The 20,362-nt window shown below is 37.1% G+C and overlaps 1 protein-coding gene across 2 annotated transcripts in view; it reads left to right on the top strand.

Moving 5' to 3' along the window:
• Positions 1–1,906: 1,906 nt before the first annotated feature.
• LOC132127262 (kinase suppressor of Ras 1-like) overlaps positions 1,907–20,362 on the top strand; it is a 33,057-nt gene continuing 14,601 nt past the window's right edge. For both annotated transcript variants that reach the window (XM_059539053.1, XM_059539052.1), the window contains exons 1-2: positions 1,907–2,381; positions 18,962–19,102. In XM_059539053.1, the coding sequence (XP_059395036.1) occupies positions 2,172–2,381; positions 18,962–19,102 (351 nt within the window). In that variant the 5' untranslated portion in view covers positions 1,907–2,171. The remainder of the gene's footprint in view (positions 2,382–18,961; positions 19,103–20,362) is intronic.

Here is a 20,362-nt window from a genome sequence, read left to right on the forward strand (position 1 = left end):
GAGGCTGAAAATTCAGCTTTGCATTAAGGAACAAATTCGATTTTAATGTATATTAAAATAGAAAAACTTTAGAAAAAATGTTAGATTTTTTTTTTTACATCATAATAATATTTCACAATATTACATTTTTCCCTGTATTTTTGATCAAATAGAATCAGCCTTGATGAGGATCAGAAATTCCTGTAAAAAAGAAATTCCAGACTTTTGACTGGTAGTGTCAGGATTTGCTGGTGTGAGATGAGAAAACATGCACAAATGTCTCCGATCAAATTTGAACAGGAGACACCTGTACGGTTTACATACACCTGGAAATAAACTATGCAGATGAAATTGATATAGATCACAATGTGTGAGAGAGATTTCTGGACATATTTTAATGTCTCTTTTTTATGATTAGACTTTAAGGCCTTGTTTTACTCAACTGCGACTTTCTTCATAATTGCAAATTAAGACTTCTTTCTCATTATTTGAAGATTACCGGTTTGGACTATAATCCATCCATTCAAACCAAACCTCAGCGGACACCTAGAATAATGCTCTTTCTCTGAGATGTGTGTGTATGTGTTGAAGGGGAGGATGTAGAGTGTTATGCAGCACGCAGATGGAGAGATAGCGGACAGATGGAAGGATAGAGAAAGAGAGTGAGATGGAGGACAGATGGAAGAGGAGGTGAGGTTTGGAGAGTGACTCAGCAGTCAGATTGAGCGTTTGATGTGAGGGAACATCACACCCTCACAGTGAGATGAGAAATCCTTCTAACCCAACACACACACTTTACATTTTAATAAATGTGATTAAACATGCTTGTGCTTGCATGGAAGCACAAGGCGAGCAAAGGGGTGAATTTCCACCTTCATTTATTGCACCCTAAGATGTGAAAGGCCCTCTGTTTGAGTTGAGGATCCCCTAAGGGAAGAAAAACCACTAATAAAATCCCATTAATATTGCATTTGTTTTTCCTAAACAGTATTTAAGTTAAATTAGAATAAATATGGGTTTTGATTTGAGTCTTGTGCTTCACAGATGTCTTGTAAATGTGCACGTGTCTCCTCAGAAGAGATCTCAACAATGTGTTAAACTGTGCTCAGATTTGCCAAGATATTAAATATCCTGCTTTTTATTTCCAAGAGACCATATATGACACAGTTTGAAGTCCTATCATAAAGAGGACTTCCTGGACCAGGGATTCAGATCAGGGATTTGGCCATGACAACTTCCTTTCCTTTTTAAAAACTCACCAAAATATCTGACACCACAATTCAGCACATTTTATGGAAATATAAGCGGTGTTATTTTGGAATTCGTCATTAGTGTTTCAATAATTTACAGCGGTTTCTTGTAAATAAATATCTGAAGAAAGAATTTGTGCGTTTACAAGGACATTGATTTCTTCATTGTCCTCTACAATTGACCGCATGCATAGTTAAATAGTGTAAAAACTAAATTATTATGAAATGTTTCTAGTTACTATTTATTTATTTAGGTTTCTCTTTGTCATTAAAATCTGGTCACATTTTGGTCCTATCTATCTATCTATCTATCTATCTATCTATCTATCTATCTATCTATCTATCTATCTATCTATCTATCTATCTATCTATCTATCTATCTATCTATCTATCTATCCATCCATCCATCCATCCATCCATCCATCCATCCATCCATCCATCCATCCATCCATCCATCCATCCATCCATCCATCCATCCATCTATCTATCTATCTATCTATCTATCTATCTATCTATCTATCTATCTATCTATCTATCTATCTATCTATCTATCTATCTATCTATCTATCTATCTATCTATCTATCTATCTATCTATCTATCTATCTATCTGTCTGTCTGTCTGTCTGTCTGTCATTAGCCTACAGTCATGTACGTACGGACTTCATTTCCCAGCGCGCACCGCGTCGTGCGATGTTTCCCACAGCTGACAGACAGTGAGCGGAGCCTCACAACAGAGCGCTCAGCTCGCTCGACGCGCTTCCACAGCGCTCTTGGATTTGGGATTACCTCAAACCACATCTCCGTCGTGGATCCCAGTGTAGACCATATCTTTCGTCCGTTCGGACAGTCTGATGGCATGCGTTTGTAGTAGTGCATGTGGACTGTATTATTATTTGTAGTTGCTCTCATCTCTCCATCCACGGCGTGCCTGATGCAGTGGGATGGATGGTGTTAGAGTGGGGCTGATGATGGTGGAGGAGAGTGATGAACAGAGGGACAGCGGCGGCGGTGGTGTCGCAGCGATGGCCGCGCTACACCAGTGTGAACTGATCCAGAACATGATCGACATCTCCATCTCCAGTTTACAAGGGCTCCGGACTAAATGCGCGGCGTCCAACGATCTCACGCAGCAGGAGATCCGCACTTTAGAGGTAATGACGACGAGAGGGGCCGAAGTGCAGCGTCATGAAAGAGCGGATCCGCTCTCTCGCGCGCACTTTATTACTGTTTCTTCCTATTTTTGCACTGCAGATGTTTATTGTGTTGCACTATATAGGCGCACAGGACTGGGATTGAACCCCTCTTATTGCAATTTACCAATGAAGTATTACCGTGTTTGCACAGGGTACCGTGGTAATACTCGGAATGTGGACAGTACAGTGATGCTGCGTTTTTAGAAACGCACAGTGATGTGATAGAACCTCTCTCACAAACATATGCCATGATATTACCAGGGTTTCCTGAAGAATTTTTTCCGGGGTTCTTCATTAAACAGCATAAAAAGGAACTATGGTATTGCCATAGTAATGGTTTCTAGACTAAGGTGTAAATTTCACAGTAATCAAATAGCAGCACAATATAAATGTACTATGTTAAGAATGGTACAGCCACAGTACTTTCTAAATAAATGAGCATAAGAAGTTTTCAGATTTTTAAAAAAATATATATTTTGGAAGCACAATATAATCGAAAAACATCACAAATAAAACACCACAAATACCACAGTGCATTTTTGTAAGGGAAAACATTAAAGCACACTAACCCAGTGGGGGGTTTATTTGACCTGGTTCTGTTGACTAGGTGAAATATTCTTGGCAGTTAGATGCTGTGTAAAGCACAGCGTCCCTGCAGCATCTCCAAAACAGATCAGGTCCTGATATTTGAAAAGTAAAAGCCTTCACTGGACTGTCGTCTGGTCTGTGCGATATTTTGTCGATAGCGTCTCACCGTGACTTCCACAACATTGGCGGTTAGTTGTCCGTATTGATGTGTGCTCCACCTGGAAAGTGCCCCATTGCTCCACTGGTAGGGTTAATTAATGAGGAATCAATGCAGCCATGCGGTGGATGGTGTGCAAACAGCCCCAGAGGGCCTGTAGTTTTGAGTATTGGGTGAAGATCTGACCGCATGCACCAGAGGGATTGTTTTGGAGATTTGAGATGTTTGTGGAGCTCCTCAGAGGTTTTATGGAGTGCTACTGATCTGTGTTTCCTGATCTTTAAGGAAACTGGTCCTGATTGGGGGTTAAAGGCCCAAGATATGACAGTATAAAATTACTATTTTTTGTCTCTTTTTTTTTTTTTCGTTATGATTTACCATTTGATGTTTGTGAGCATGCATTATTAAAATTCTGTATGTTTTTTTCTAAATAAATGGGAAACTAAAATTGTTTTGAATGCTACAAGTGAGTTGAGTAATCATAATATAATGTACTCTTTAAAATAGGATATTTTCTTCACAGATTATTGGAGTATGTTTTGCAAGGAAAGTATTATTTCAGTCATTAAAAATGTTGTTTAATGTCTTGCTGTTTAATTGTGAAATTTACTAGCAATTTCTGAGTAAAAATTGTTTGTGCGCCATGATTTTATTTGTATGAAAAATATATACATTTTGAGACTTTCTTAAGATTGCATTTAACAGTGTTGTTAAATCGTTTGTATTTTTAAACTTCTACGTTAAGTTAGTTAGCGTTCACTGTGAAAGTAATCTAAATGAGGGGAAATACACAATTAAATATGAATAAATAAATAAATATCGTTTGATAAACGATATGGTACAGATATTCCGTACATCATAAGCTATTTCTTCCACCGAAGATAAAATAAAAAACTATTTAGTAAAAGAACAGCAAGTTGATTCCTTAAAGGAATAGTTCATCAAAAAATGGAAAATCTGTAATTAATTACTCACCCTCATGTCATTTCAAATCCGTGAGATCTTCATTCATCTTTGCAACACAAATTAAATATTTTTGATAAAATATGAGAGATTTCTGACCCTTAACCATCCCTTTAAGTTCTGCTTAGTTCAGCAGAAATGTAAAAAATATATAATATTGGGCAACAACCAGTATGGTACAGATCTATATTGTATGTATTGAGTAGGTCACTTTTGTGAAAGATAAAATTCTAGAGCAATTTAATGAAAGAACAGCAAACCGACTTCTTCAGGTCAAGTTGAATATTCTACCAGTGTTCCAAATCAGGCACTACTGGGCCGGTAAGTCTGCAGGAAATGATGGAGCCCTTTCTCAGCCTGCTTCCTCTTTATGTCTAATGTAGCACTTTCTGGCTGTGTCTGCTTCTCTTAGAGCTTGTATCTCGAGGAGTTGCAGTAAATTAAAGGTGCTTAATCATGTTTCAGGTAAGCAGCCCAGGTTCCTCTGAGAAAACCAGAGTCAGTATTACCTGTTTAACCCGGCTGAACAGGTACGTGTATTGTAAGTGTGCTCTTATGAGCGTCGTTCAGAGGGACAGATGGAGCCCGTCAATACTCCAGCTGTATAACAGGCCCTGGATGAACAACAGATCTGAAGTGATCACATTCAAACCCTCACCACTTCCTGTACACTTCAGCGCAATCAAGAGATGCTTGAACTCACATTAGATTCTCATTGAAAGCTCTTTATAACATCACTTCATGTCTTTTTTAAACAGCTCACCACTCTGGCTAGGAGATAATTATTCTGCTGAAGTGCTGTGTGGTTATGTTTGACCGAATGTTCTCACTCTCTCCTGCATCTGCCGTCTTGCTGATCTGCACTTTTTTCTGATCTGTACTTTTTTCTGATCTGTATTTTGCATCAATTATGAATCACTGCTTTACGAAAGTAGGATGGGTTTTTGGATGAATGTTGTTGATTCTGGGGCAACGTTGCTATCAACCAGTTTGATTTTAGGGTTAAAGTCAACATGAAACAGTTTTTGAAACAGGATATGGAGAAAATGTAGGGTAGGATTTGATATTGTCCATTGGGAACCAGTGTTGTTATTGTGAACTGAAACTATTAAAAATAATAAAAAAAAGACTAAATGAAAATTAGAAATGTTGCCTACAATTAAAAAAAAAAAAGATTGTTATTTTAATAACCAAAATAAAAATTAAGTTTAAAAGTAAAAATTAAAACAAAAACTGAAAATATAAAAATAAAAGCTAATTCAAGATATAAAGAAATTCTGTAATAGAATTTAAATGGGAAGTCGTGGCCTAATGGTTAGAGAGTCAGACTCCCAATCGAAAGGTTGTGAGTTCAAGTCCCGGGCCGGCAGGAATTGTGGGTGGGGGGAGTGCATGTACAGTTCTCTCTCCACCTTCAATACCACGACTTAGGTGCCCTTGAGCAAGGCATCGAACCCCCAACTGCTGCCGCAGCATAAAATGGCTGCCTACTGCTCCGGGTGTGTGTGTGTGTTCACTGCTCTGTGTGTGTGCACTTCGGATGGGTTAAATGCAGAGCACAAATTCTGAGTATGGGTCACCATACTTGGCTGAATGTCACTTCACTTTCACTTTTTTCACTTTTTAAATAATACTAAACTAACGCTGTTGAGAGCTGATTGGATTGTGAGTAATGCACAGATGTTACAGTTTTCACAGATACATTGAAAATTGTTGTCTTATGCCTGATGACTGATAAATGGCTCATATGAACTTTCTAGAGTATTTTATTTTGTTTAAATAAATTGAAAAAAAACTGGCTAAAGATTATTCATCTCAAGTGAGTGATTTAATTTTATATTTTCAGATTTCATCTTAAGCTCTTTTTTTTTGCAATTTTGTTATGTGCTTTTGTCACTTTTTTAGTTTTATATATTATTTAGGTTTAATTTATTTTTATTTTAGTTTTAATTCAGTTTTAGTTTATATTTTTTTTCCAGCGAGTAATTGTATTGCTTTATTAACCTTTTAAAGTTAATTTAATTTTTATATTTTATCCTATTTCTGCCTTTTTTTAATAAACACATTTTTTAGTTAATGGTTTTAGTTTTAATTAACCTGCTAGGTTGTTAGTAATTGTATTCAATTCTTCTGGACATTGATCTAAATCTTGTAAATTTAGCGAAATCTCTTGAAATCGTTTCTACTGATCAAACCAGAGCCAGTCAGCTTGCACCCTATGTCTTTTTCTCAAGACTTGGGAATGTTAGTCCTGCAGCAGTTGTTTCCCCAGCTGCTGCTTTCAGAGAGAGATTGGTGTGTCTCCTCACATCTTTTCATTGTGCAGATTTTGATGAACTGTGATGTTTGATTCGGTCAGCATGAGATGCCGTCTCAGGAACGTCGTGACCTACTTAAACGCAGAGATCTTCAATCTATCTCTATGGATAAATGAGTTTGTTGCTGGTGACAAAGGAAGAGCTAGCTTGGCTCCAGAGGGTTCCTGTTCTGCGGACTCGAGCGGTCAGCTGTTGAAGCCCTCCTCAGTCTGGGCTCCCCCCCGCAGTGCTGTTTGAGAGAGTTTTGCAGTGCATTCGTGTCGTGTGCTGTCGTGGCTGAGGCTATATTTAGATGTCTTCCTCCCTACGCGTTTTCAGGGTTGGTTGTTAAATAAGAAAATAATGACGTGAAGAGCATGAGCGAGGGGGGGGGGGAGGGGGAGGGAGAGTGCCAGCCAATCAGCTTGCATCTGTTTGAGGGCTCCCAATGGACTAGGAATGGGGGGGGGGGGGCAGATCCAGCCAAGCAGAGCAGGTAAGAGATGTTCCATCATTACTCGTGGCTGTCTCAGCGCTGAGCTCTTCCCCTGATATTCTCCAGCGCATCTGAGCTGCGTCACTAAGACCTGATGAGGAGCTGTCATCCTGGCTGGCAGCGATCATGTAATACAATGTAGACGTTCAGATTGTAAATAACACTGTTTCAAATAACGCTCTTTGATGGCAAGATTGTCAGATCTTCACTGTTTTTGGTATTTATGAACATGTGAGGAACATTTTCAAACCTCCATCCACATTTCCTTTAGGTTTGGAGAGGTGTGAACGACCTCCTCCTTGAGTGTTTGGTGAACAGGTCAAGACAGATCAGTCCAGAGCCAGATCAGTTTTTGTTTTAGTGCACATTAGGTTCAGCTTAAACTGCATGACAACAAGTGTTTGAGTCCATCTTCAGTGTTGACTGGCTGCTGTTGGGTATAATGTAGTTTTCCAACTAGAGGTTTGTTAGAATTTGATAGAAATGGCCATGAACCTTAAAATAAAATAAATAAAACAAAATAAAATGTGTGTGTAAAATATTATGTAAATACTAATACTATATATATATATATATATATATATATATATATATATATATATATATATATATAATGTAATTGTAGTTTTTAGTGTGTGTGCGCATATGTGTGTGTGTGTGTGTGTGTGTGTATGTATATGTGACCCTGGACCACAAAATATACACATGTATACTGTATGTATGTGTGTGTGTGTGTGTGTATATATATATATATATATATATATATATATATATATATATATAATTTTTTTTTTTTTATAATATACAGTATATTTTATAAATTAGATAAAATATTTAAATAATTTTTAATAAGATGTGTGTGTGAAATATTCAATCTGTAAATGATTTATATATAAAATAAATTGTAATTGTAGTTTTTAGTGTGTGTATTTAATATAGTACATTAAAAAACATTTTGTACGTACTATAAAATGAGTATATATAATTTTTCCATAATATGTTTTAGATAAAATATTTAAATAGTTTGTATTTTTATTAGATAAGATGTATTATTATATGAGATGTAATGTAATATAATTTAACATATTAATTGAAAGTTTAGATTAGAACATTAATTCATCTTTGGATGTCAATTTAAATCCATTGTACAAGTAGTTTTTCCAGAATGTGTAGAAAACCTGAATGTGTAGTTTGTGTCATTAATTACCAAGTCAAGTATTCAAATTGTGTTTTTCTTTAAGCTGCTGGGAATGGATGATTATGTTTATTTCTTCTATAATGAATCCCTAATACATGCTCATTAATGCTCCTGTATTTTATGAGAATATCGGGCCGGTTGTGTCAGCATATACACAGACACACGACCCAGATGTGACACAATACTTTACATGTGTACACGTCTGTGAAGCAGTGCAGGGATTAGCTGCAGGTTTTTGTAAATCTCTCATGTGTGTAGTGTTGGGGATTGTCTGAGGTCGGTATTAAACTCCTGTGTGTCCTGCAGGTAGTTGAGGCCTGCTGGCAACTCGTAAGCAGGGATTTGCATTAAGCACATTAGACCAGGGTGACAGGTGAAACTGCATAGAGAGACATGCTAATCAATGTGGATCAGTCGGTTACCTCTCAGCTTGTACCTTGTAGCTTGTTTTTCTGTCTGTGGTCTTTGAGCAGCTGGGCGGTTCCTGCCCTTTGGCTGTCAATCACACCTGCTGACCTCACTGAGCCGTTGTCATGGCAGCCTCGTCCCTGTGTTGCAGTCGGGCAGGTGTGACCCCCCCCAAATATCACTAATGTTGATTACCATAACATTTAAATCATAAAATGATAGATTTTCTTTTATTTTACATGTGAAATATCATTATGCAGTGATTTGTAGGTGTTTTTGTCTCTAAGTTTGACTCCATTTGAGTTTTTTCCTAATGTTGTGTTGCTGTCTGAGAACAGGTTGCCCCAGATATTCCTCAGTAAGATTAAAAACCTCATCTTTTTAGCAGCTACCCTATAATAAAGTGTGTTATCATGGTATTACTATATGATCGGATGCTATTCCCATGGTGCTCCGATATATCATTGTATAAATTATTACTGTTATTAATTTAGATTATGTAATAATATATTCCCATGGTGCCAAAGTATATAAGAAAAACCTGATTATGTTATTATATTGGAAACTATTCACAAATGATATATCTTTAATACCTCAGTCATTGCTCATAGACCGCATTTAGAAGGTAAATGGGCACTTTTTGGCTACAGTGTTTCCCTCAGATTTTTTTTAAGTTGCAAATTTAGTTCAGATTTGATTTTATTTCATCTTATTTCAGTTAACAAAATGTTTGTAATAGTTTTAGTCAAATATACATTTCAATTTAATGTTATTAATTAATAACATTAATTAATAATGGGACATAATATTTTCCCATTTGTGATATTTTCTCATTTATTTCTAAAAAATAAAAAGTTAGTATTTCTGAGAATATCTTAGGACATCCAAGGCAAAGTTATTAGTTAAATATAAATATAAATATAGAAGAAGATGTTTTGAAAAATGTGTAAGGTTTTTGTTTTGCCCACAGAATGTTCAATTAGAACAAAAAACAAGATGATTTAAATAACTTTTTTTTTTTTTTTTTCAATGTCCAATGAAAATCAGTGGGGTCCAGAACATAAAAAGTTCTTCAAATCATCTTGTTTTGTGTTCCACTAAAGAAATGATGACAGATCTTCAATTTTGGGTGAACTTTAAGTCTCCTAAATCATGAAAGAACAATTTCTGAATAATACATGTGCAAAAATGTTTTGTCACTGTAGGAACATTTTTAGCTTCAATAAGCTAAAAATATGTATGTTATATGTGATGATACAACAAGCTCAGAACAAGTTGATGATTCAACAAATTTCGGAGAATCTCGTGATTATGACTAGATGACTGTGCCATGCTGTGTAGAGATGTCTAGTTTTCACCATGTTTTTCTGTCTGTGGGAAAATCCCACTCTGAAAAAAAAAATGTTACTGACGACCCAGGAGTGTAGTTGCTAGGAAACCGGACGTCACACTTTCACCAGTTTATTGTTATCAGTGATGAGTGTGTGTGCGTGTATGTGTGCAGAGACAGAAGCATAGACTCAGGACCTGGTCTGGACAGAAACGGAAGCTACCTAAAACATTTAATCTGGGCCACGCATGCATGTGTTACCAATATGAGAAATTCAACTGGAGAGACTAAAATACAGAGACATTTTATCCTGCTAGACAATTTAGCGAAGTAGATTCAATACAAAGACATTTCCAGTGAGTTCTGTAATACCTGGAGAAACCAGCTGTTAGCATTCCCATTCATCTCAATGGCGGTTGCAACTTTAGCGCAGTACACAACTTAAAATCTGCCATCAGAAATAACACAACCCACATAAATGAAGTGTTTAGCTGTGTTAAGAAGAGAGAAGTTGAGATGGTGGGCTTTGTTGTTTGGTCTGAGAAAAATAGGCTGTTGGTGTGTCTCTGCAGGCTTTAAGCCACTGCGGCCTTAACTTTCACACCAACAGCGAAGAATCATCCTGTTCATCTCCGTCTAGCTTTGGCCAAGCCCCAAAATCAATGTTCACAGAGACAAACCAACAAAAGAACATTGAAAGTGGGTGTTTCTCTGCTTTGCTCAGAGCTGTGAGACTAGAAATCCAGGAATCATGCCAGTGCTGTGGCCGTTATGGCGGACATCACGATTAGTTCCAGAATCGTGACATTCTTTTTACACACATGTTCTCAAAGTAGTCATGGACTTATAAAGATACCAGCTATAGTTTATAAACCATAGGTAACTCTGCTGGACAAACAGAGTCATAGCAGCTTAAGGTGGTCAAGCGGTTTTAGACAATGTGGTAATTGTTTAGTTACTGTTCCAGAGTGATTTACCAGTTCTAACCAGCTTGACCAAGGTGGCCATCTTGAAACCAAGTAGAAACCACCAGAAGCTGGTTTGACCTATATTTACTAGAAGGTAAAACGATGGATGGCACCTCATTACCAAGGTTAGATCAATATAACTATGATTTAAGTTTAAAGATTTAAGGAAAATAGAGGCTAAGAATAATAAAGAAATGTAATATATATATATATATATAGTATATATATTAGGGGTGCTCCGATCACGATCGGCCGATCGTTAATGTGCATCTAGTCAGTAAAGCCGGTTCTCTAATTAGCGGTAAATTCCATCAGGAGAAATCACGCACCTGTTGGAATTTACCGCTGATTAGAGAACCGGCTTTACTGACGAGATGCGCATTAACGATCGGCCGATTGTGATTGGAGCACCCCTAATATATATATATACACAACGTGCAGTTTAATGTTTGCATTTCTTTCCCTTACTGTACCGAAAATGAACCGAACCGTGACTTTAAAACCGAGGTACGTACCGAACCGTGATTTTTGCGTACCGTTACACCCCTAATATATATATATATATATATATATATATATATTGTCCGCCAAAATCAGTATTGTATCTGAATCAGTAATTTTATGCAAAATGTGATATTCGCAGAGTTATAAAGCCATGTTTTCTCCTTTTTTTCAAACCGCGACATAAGCCAGTCTCCCTTTTTTGCAGAATGCAATATATCTGCTCGACCAATCACAGTGCACCTTTCCACGCACTCTAGCCAGTAATGGCGGAACTTTGAATACACCTGACATCCTAGTTTTACTCATATATTTGGTACTTTGTGATCAACAAACAAACTTAGTGCTGCACCATAAATCTTGGCAGCACCATAAATCTTGGCAGCCATATCACCCTGTAGCCCAAGACCTGGTTTCCCACTGAAGCTAAGCAGGGCTGAGCCTGGTCAGTACCTGGATGGGAGACCTCCTGAGAAAACTAGGTTGCTGCTGGAAGAGGTGCTAGTGAGGCCAGCAGGGGGGTGCTCACCCTGTGGTCTGTGTGGGTCCTAGCGCCCCAGTGTAGTGATGGGGATACTATACTGTCAACAAGCACTGTCCTTCGGATGAGACGTTACACCGAGGTCCTGACCCTCTGTGGTCATTAAAAATCCCAGGATGTCTTTTGAAAAGAGTAGAGGTGTGACCTCGGCATCCTGGCTAAATTCGCCCATTGGCCTCTGACCATCATGGCCTCCCAATCATCCCCATATCTGCTGATTGGCTTCATCACTCTGTCTCCTCTCCACCAGTAAGCTGGTGTGTGGTGGGCATTCTGGCGCAATATGGCTGCCGTCGCATCATCCAGGTGGATGCTGCACACTGGTGGTGGATGAGGTGATACCCCCTGACAATGTAAGCGCTTTGAGTGCCTAGAAAAGCGCTATGTAAATGTAATGAATTATATAATTATATTAGAGCCCGACCGATATATCATTTTGCCGATATTATCGGCCGATATATTGGTCTCGGTGAATTTGCCGCAATATTAACCTTTTTTTGCATAACAAATAATGCAGATAAAATGCTAATTATTTAGTTTGTCCAGCATAGCACGTTCCATTGTTTGCTACTGGCGTCCTGGATGAAACACTTTTTAAAGCTTATCATTGAAACTTTGAACAGGCATATCTCCATACCGGCACGGAGAATCCACACCAAATTCGGGGAATCCCTTCAGCTCAAGGAACCCTCTGGAATGCAATCATATTGTACGTCTAGAAATCCTCTTTCGACTGAAACCACCCCCGCGTCGATAGCCCCCGGGGGTTTAGTAGTTACGGGTGCTTAAATTAGCGGTCCGATCTAGCGATCCTGGGTGGGCTTCTGTTGCGCAAAGGGTGGCGTTTAAGATGTCTCCTCCAGCTGAAGGGATCCCCCGAATTTGATGGAGATCCGCCGGCACGTTCGACACCAGTCAACACTTTCACTTCAGTAAGGAGGTCTCTTGTGCAGACAGCAGCATTCAAGCATAGTCTTATTCGACCATAAGTGCCCTGCGAAGTGGACTTCACATTAAATTCCAACATTATTCCAGTTCCATGGGAATGTATGTTACATTCAAAGGGCATTAAACTGCACGAGACGTGAATTTATATTGTATTTATTTACATGTCATTATTTACATGAGGTATTTTATGTCACACTTCACACTTCTGTAGTATGTTTCGTCTGTGTGTGAAGACAAACGAGCGCAAATCTGTGAATGAATGTTCAGAAGTGAAATAAACTTTAATGGAATAAAGTTTAAAAGCAATTGAATTTAATTAAAGGTGAATAAACTTCGACTTTACTGTTCAGTGCACGGATGTTAGACTCATTTTGGATAATAAAGTTCATTGTTAAATGCCCTGTCTCCATTACATACTGTATCTCTATCTGATCCCTGGGTCAAAAACTGTAATTTGATTCAAACCGTGAGATTTGTGATCTGTTGAACAAGTATAATATACACAAAGAATATTGGCCAATATATCGATATCAGCCTTTTTTAAATTTCATTATAACGGTATCGGCCCCAAAAACTCATATGGGTACTAGTTACTAGTACTAGTTGTAAGTACTAGTATGCCCAATATCTACATTTAGAAACTGTATAGCAGCTTTATAATGGCTATAAAATAGAGATTTTTAGCTGGAAATGTTTCAGGTTTTTCCTGTGTATAGTGTGCAGTATGTGAGCATCAAATTAGACCTTGTGCTGTTAAACAGTTGTGAGGCCTTTTTGTTATTGCTGAAATCTGAGCGCTGTTAAAAATTTAGACCTCAAGAACTTGACACATATTTTCATATTGACTGTGATGGATAAAAGCTTTTGAATGGCACTTGAGTGGAGTGCTCACTGTCCTCGGTATAATTAGTAGGGCTGGGTATCGATTCAGATGTCCCAATTCGATTCGATTTTGATTCACAAGCTTTCAATTCGATTCTCAATTTTTTTTTTTATAATTTTGTTTTAATTACATTCAGTGCATATATTTTTTATACAAATGCTATTGAAATTTCAAACAAAATTAACATCAGTTTACAAATGGTGAGTTTATAAAAAGAAATTAAGAGCCACAGGCCTGTATTTTAAACTTTTTTTTTTTTTTCTATAGGTTCCTTTTTTAAACAATAATACGGCCCTATAAAATATTCTTCTTAATTTTTCTGGTAATCAGATGAAAGCATAAAACAGTTTAATTTATCCTAATCAAATGAAAAATCCTTTTATTATTTGACAAACAAAGTGCTGCAAATATGATTATTCCTTTAAAAATAAAGAATTATTAATATTTAGTAGTAGTAGTAGCATTGTTGTTACATTGAGTCTTAAGACTGCTAAATAGTAATATATTTTTGACAGTTTGTTCACGTTTAAATAAACTTTTATTTTGACGGTTTGCCGTGAGGAACTTGCAGCCACTGTGTATAAGATATGATGGTAGTTTTGTCAAATTAAATAATAGTAAATGCTAATGAAGTGAATCTCAGAGCAGCTGAGGATGAAATTCCAGTATTCATATCATCATAGTGAGATGACAGAGGTTAAAAACACCACGAGCGTCATCCGCTCTTGTGTAAACAAAACAGTGAGTTGCACCATCCGCCATTCATTCATTCATTCATTGTGGAAATTATGGCGCCTTTACGCTAGCCTGGAAATACCAAACTCTGCTACTTCGCTTTGCTTTGTAGACAGAGTCTGGAAGGGCATAATTGACAAGCGTTTACTTTCTCATGGGGGGGGGGGGGGTGGGGGGGGCTTGTTTAAAGTTTAAAATCATTGGTTACCCGTAAGCCGATCGCATAACGTTTGATTTTGACGTGTGTTATGTACCTGCTCAGCCGCCTCAAACTTCCACTGTAAACACAGGAATGCTGCGAAAACTAAACCATCAAGCGAGTTTTGCCTCCTCCTTTACCTGACCCTGCATGAGAGCAGCCAAGGGGGACACAATCACAATTATCGCCTTGCTGGACTTTGGCCTCCCCAGTTTCTCACTGACGATCGGTAACAATTGATAAATTAAACATTTCCCAAAACCTGTCGGCAGTAGGGCCACAACATCACCTCCATTCACAATGTGAAACAAACACTCTTCTTGTTCGGGCTTTAGTTGGCAAATGCCGGTAATATTCTCCACAACAGAGCGAATAGCATCCCGTGTCTCCATATCCGTGGTTGTTTTCGATTTCCCTAACCTAAACTACAATCTTAAACTTGGCGCTTGGCGTCTACGTCACGGCTCTCAGCACGCCCTCTGTTCGTTGATTGGATGGCTGTTGCGGAGCCGGAGGAAATCTGGGAGCTGGTTTGCTATCTCAGACTGAGTACAGAAGCGAACTGAAATTGAGCGGAAGTACGAATTCTGACGTAGTCAGGCTACCTTTACGCGTGATGTCAAATGCTTCCTAAGATTTTTAGTATTACAGAACTTTACCTGAGCATTGCAAATCACGCTTTGTTCTTGGTTCTTGTCAACATTATCTCTGCCATGATAAGCATTGAATGAGTGACAGTTTTTCTGTTGTGACATTGCGCAAGGTAAAAAAGAGGGTGACATCTAGTGGAGAAGACTAATGAAAAGATTTACATTTATCAAATCTTCTGTTAAATGTTTGCTGAAATAAATATTGGAAAATATCGATTCACGGCTTTTAAGAATCGATATCGAATCGACATCATTTTTAAAAAACGATTAATCGAAAAGTTTATTTCTTTTGCACAGCCCTAATAATTAGCATTTAGCTGTTAGCAATGAAGCTTTAATTGCTTGTTTATTGGCTCTCAACCTCCCACAAGGTGCTTTCGGTTCCCTCTCCTCCAACGCGGGTGACCCCTGACCCCTAGTGTTTGTTCTGCTGTCTGCCATGAGATGCTCGTCTGCAGTGTGCAGATCCTTTGTTGGCCTCTGCTACGACAGTGTGCTCAAGGTCTTTTTCCTTTTTACTGAAATATGCGTGTGTGAGAATGTGTACAAAGGGAGTGTGTTTGTAAGCTGATGGCTCTGGAGAGGTTGTCATTGAAGCACTGATTCACCTGTTGAGATACTTATATCTCTCAGGGCCGTGTGTGCGGGTACGTAAAGGAGATAAAGACTGAGATCTTTCAGCCAGAAATTCTCCAGTTCAAAGATCTGATCATTGCAATAATACAAATGCATTTAAACAGAGCACAAATTGAGTGTAGTTTTAGTATGCAGGGATCAGTTTGAGGATATAGGGATCATTATAATGATAATGTATGTATCATTTTGAATATATGAGAGACTTCTAGAAGTAGAGATCTGTTTGAGTATGTATGGATCATTATGAGTGGAGTATTTTTGTAAATAGTTTAAATGTGTGAGTTTTTGGACTTGATTTTAAGTATATAGAAATCAGTTTGAGTATGCAAGGGATCAGTCAGAGTATACAGGAATCAGTTTAAGAATGTAGCCATCATTTTAAGTTGCCTATATATTGATTGGTCTGAGAATTTAGTGATCAGTCTGAGTATACAGTTCAACTATGTGGACTTGGAGTATGCAGAAATCAGTTTGAGTATGCAAGGGATCAGTTTAAGTATGTGGACATCATTTGAAGTAAATAAAGAGCAGTTTTCTTATTTATGGATCGTTTCATGTGGGCATGATTTTGAATGCATCAAGATCCGTTTGACTAAGTTTGAGTTTACTTTATTGTGATCCGTGAGTGAGAGAATATGGTTGAGTTTGAGGGATTAGGGATCAGTATGAATATAAAAATTAGTTTTGGTATGTGTGGGTCATTTCGCATATATAATGTTTGTCAGATTAAATGTGTAAAATCAATCGGAATATGATTTTAACATCAGTTTCAAAATACAAAGGTCTCTTTGAACATGCAGACAATTATATGCACATCAGTTTAAATTACCTGCATGCAGGGATCAATTTATATATTCTGTATGTATATGTTGGTGTGTCTGGTAATGATGATAGAGGGATGAAGTGTGTCTGGCCGCTGCTGTTTAACACATGTATAAGCGCGCTGTTCTCATTAAAGCAGTGATTGCATGCGGCCGCAGTGGGATGGGGGGCAGCAGAGGGGGAAGTGTGAAAGGATGACTCGTTTTATGGCCATCAGCCTCATGGTAACAGGCCTCTGTGCGTCAGTGAGCCGCTGACCTGAACTGTCACAGCAGGTGAGCCCTCCTCTCACCCTACCCCCTTGTTCTCTCTCTCTCTGTCCCACTATTTCCCCCCTTCTCTTCTTTCTGTCTCGCTGTGTCATCAGCGCTTCTGTTCTGCTGAGGTGTCTGTGCATGTACCGCTGGAAGCAGATGGCGACGGCTGAGTTCGACGAGACGGACCGTCTTAGCTGGCGTGTGAACTCTGCGTCTCGTGGAGCTGTGATGTCAGAACGCTCCCACCGTCAGCACAGTGTTCCGATGACACTCGGTTGCCATGCCAGCAGTGCAGTCACCCCCATGAGGAGGGTTGCAGCTCCCTTCCATATAATAACAGTTATTTATAGCTGACAGCCCTGTTTGCTGAAGGGGAGCACAAAAAAGAGAGAGGGAGAGAAAATCCAGTTAGATTTCAAACTGCGTGTGCTCTGATGCCGTGTTATTTATCTGTCTTGCAGGTGTTGTGATTTAATGGCGACTGATGCTGATGAGAGACACTGTATAATGGAAAGCTTTGGATCGGTGTTAATTTGGGAATTTGTGACTGATTCATTTATGTACCAGAACGACGCTGCTATCCTGAAAAAAAAATGCATTGTTTTTTTTGTTTTTTTTTATGTTTTATGTTTATTTTATTTTTTGTGCACCATATGTGTGTGTGTGTGTGTATATATATATATATATATATATATATATATATATATATATATATATATATATATATATATATAGTACAGACCAAAAGTTTGGAAACATTACTATTTTTAATGTTTTTGAAAGAAGCTTCTTCTGCTCATCAAGCCTGCATTTATTTGATCAAAAATACAGAAAAAAAATGTTATATTGTGATATATTATTACAATTTAAAATAATTGTTTTAATTGTGTAAAAATGTATTACACTTTAATTTATCATTTATTTCTGTGATTCAAAGCTGAATTTGTAGGATCATTATCACATTCTAATATGATGATTCATTATCAAAGTTGGAAACAGTTCTGCTGCTTAATATTTTTTCAGAACATGTGATACTTTTTTAGGATACTCTGATGAATAAAAAAGTAAAAAAAAAAGAAGCTATTTTTTTAAAATATAAATATTTTGTAATAACAATATACACTACTGGTCAGTAATTTGGGGTCAGTAATTTTTTTTTCTTTCTTTTTTTTTTATAAAATCAATACTTTTATTCAGCAAGGATGTGTTAAAATGATAAAAAGTGAAAGTAGAGAAAATATATTATTAGAATATATATTATTAGAATTATTTTTTAATTTTGAATAAATCCAGTTCTTTTTATCCTTTTATTGATCAAATATATTAGACCGCAGAACTGTTTCCAACACTAATAATAAATCAGAATATTAGAATGATTTCTAAATGATCATGTGATAGACTGGATGTTACATGTGACACTGAAGGCTGGAGTAATGATGCTGAAAATTCAGCTTTGCATCACAGGAATAAATTATTTTTTTAAAGTATATTCAAATAGAAAACTATTATTTTAAGTTGTAATAATATTTCACAATATTACTGTTTTTTCTGTATTTTTGATCAAATAAATGCAGGCTTGATGAGCAGAAGAAACTTCTTTCAAAAACATTAAAAATAGTAATGTTTCCATTAATTTATAAACAAGAAACAAACACTATAAAGTACAAAAAAAAATACAATAAATGAGGAAAAAGGTTTCAAAATGTAGGTTAGTTGAGTACTGACCACTACAATATTTTGAGATTTCACACCCATGTCAATTAAATCTGAATTGAAATGATTATATGTGCATGTGTCCTTTGTGACGTCTATCATGTTCATGTAACAGTTTCTGATGAGCTGTATGTGAAATTGTACTTTGGTTGTGTGTGAAACCGCAGAGGCAATAAAGGCTTCTAACAGACCACGCCCCCCCTGACGGCCCCTCCCTCATCTGCTCTGTGGTCTGCTGCCCCCTGCAGGTCAAGCTCATGAAGTACATCTGTAAACAGCTGCAGTGTAAGCAGAAGGTGCCAGACACAGAAAGGCCGCTGGCCCTGAACAGCTACCCACGGCTGGAGAACTGGTTACGCACCATCAACATCAGACCTGAGCTCATAGAGGTAAGATGTTTCTGTTTTTTTGGAGGAGAGGGAATATTCCTGTAAATATTCAGTACTTTGATAATGTCACCTGTTTTTACACAAAAATGCAATTTATCGATGTAGCAATGTGACTCTCAGAAGGCCAATCAGTGGGTACAGTATATATGTCTGGATAATATTTCATACCAAATTCAAATGAAAAAAAAAAGAAAAAAAGTAATACTAAATAAAAATAAGTCAGAAAAGTAATACATTTTTATATATTGAAAAAAAAAGAAAAATTAGTATCTGGTGATTTTGTGATTGTCATGTACAGTAAATATTCGTTATTTGATGTGTGTTTATGTAATGTGCTCTATCATTTATGTTTTTGATTACTAGAAATTAAAAAAAAAAGAAAGAAAGAAAAAACATGGTTTTATTTGTTTGGATAATATTTCACAAAAATTAATTTTTGTGTAAAAAATTATAATAATAATAGTAATAATGTTTGTATATATATATATATATATATGTAGATAGATAGATAGATAGATATAAATGCATATAAATAAAATAAAAAAGACTGCAAGTGACGTCACTAGTGGAAGCGCAGGTGTCTGAGATTGTAAGTGCATGTCTGCATCTTGCCTATTATTATTACCCAATTAAACGATGTCAGAGCTTCCTCTAGGAATGTGTGAGGCTGGACTCAAATCTTCTTAGAAATTCACTAACAAAATCATACTATTGAGTGTTCATTTGAGCGTGTGAGCGAGGATATGTTTTTTTGTGTGTGTTTTATGCTTTGTAGTTCAATATCCTTGAGTAAAGCTGAGGAATTAGAAAATCTGCTGTGTTTTGGCAGTTTGGCCACAGCCACATTCCCAGCAGACCCGAGCTACACCAACTCTAATTACCCAGCATGCTGAGTCAGCCTCTCTCTCTCTCTCTCTGACACTGCTCTACTCCTACATTACATAGCATCCATTCTCACGGACAGCAGTGGATTTTCCTCACTTTATTCTGCTCAGCTAAATCATTTGCTTATTTGTGGTACGATACTTTGTCATATACATATCATTTCATTTTATAATTGCTTTTCTTACTTCTCCACATTATATCCTGTGCTCTCCAGTATGAATGGCATTAAAAATAAAGCCCCCAAAATAAATCATGTTGTGAGATTTACCACATATTTACAGTATGATTGTGTGAGATGTTCTGGTATAATTTGTTATTAATATCAGTCCAGCTATTCACTTCAAATCCATCATACCTATTTAACCCTCTAATTGA

This window comes from Carassius carassius, chromosome 45 (genome assembly GCF_963082965.1).
Source record: "Carassius carassius chromosome 45, fCarCar2.1, whole genome shotgun sequence".
Lineage (NCBI taxonomy): Eukaryota > Metazoa > Chordata > Actinopteri > Cypriniformes > Cyprinidae > Carassius > Carassius carassius.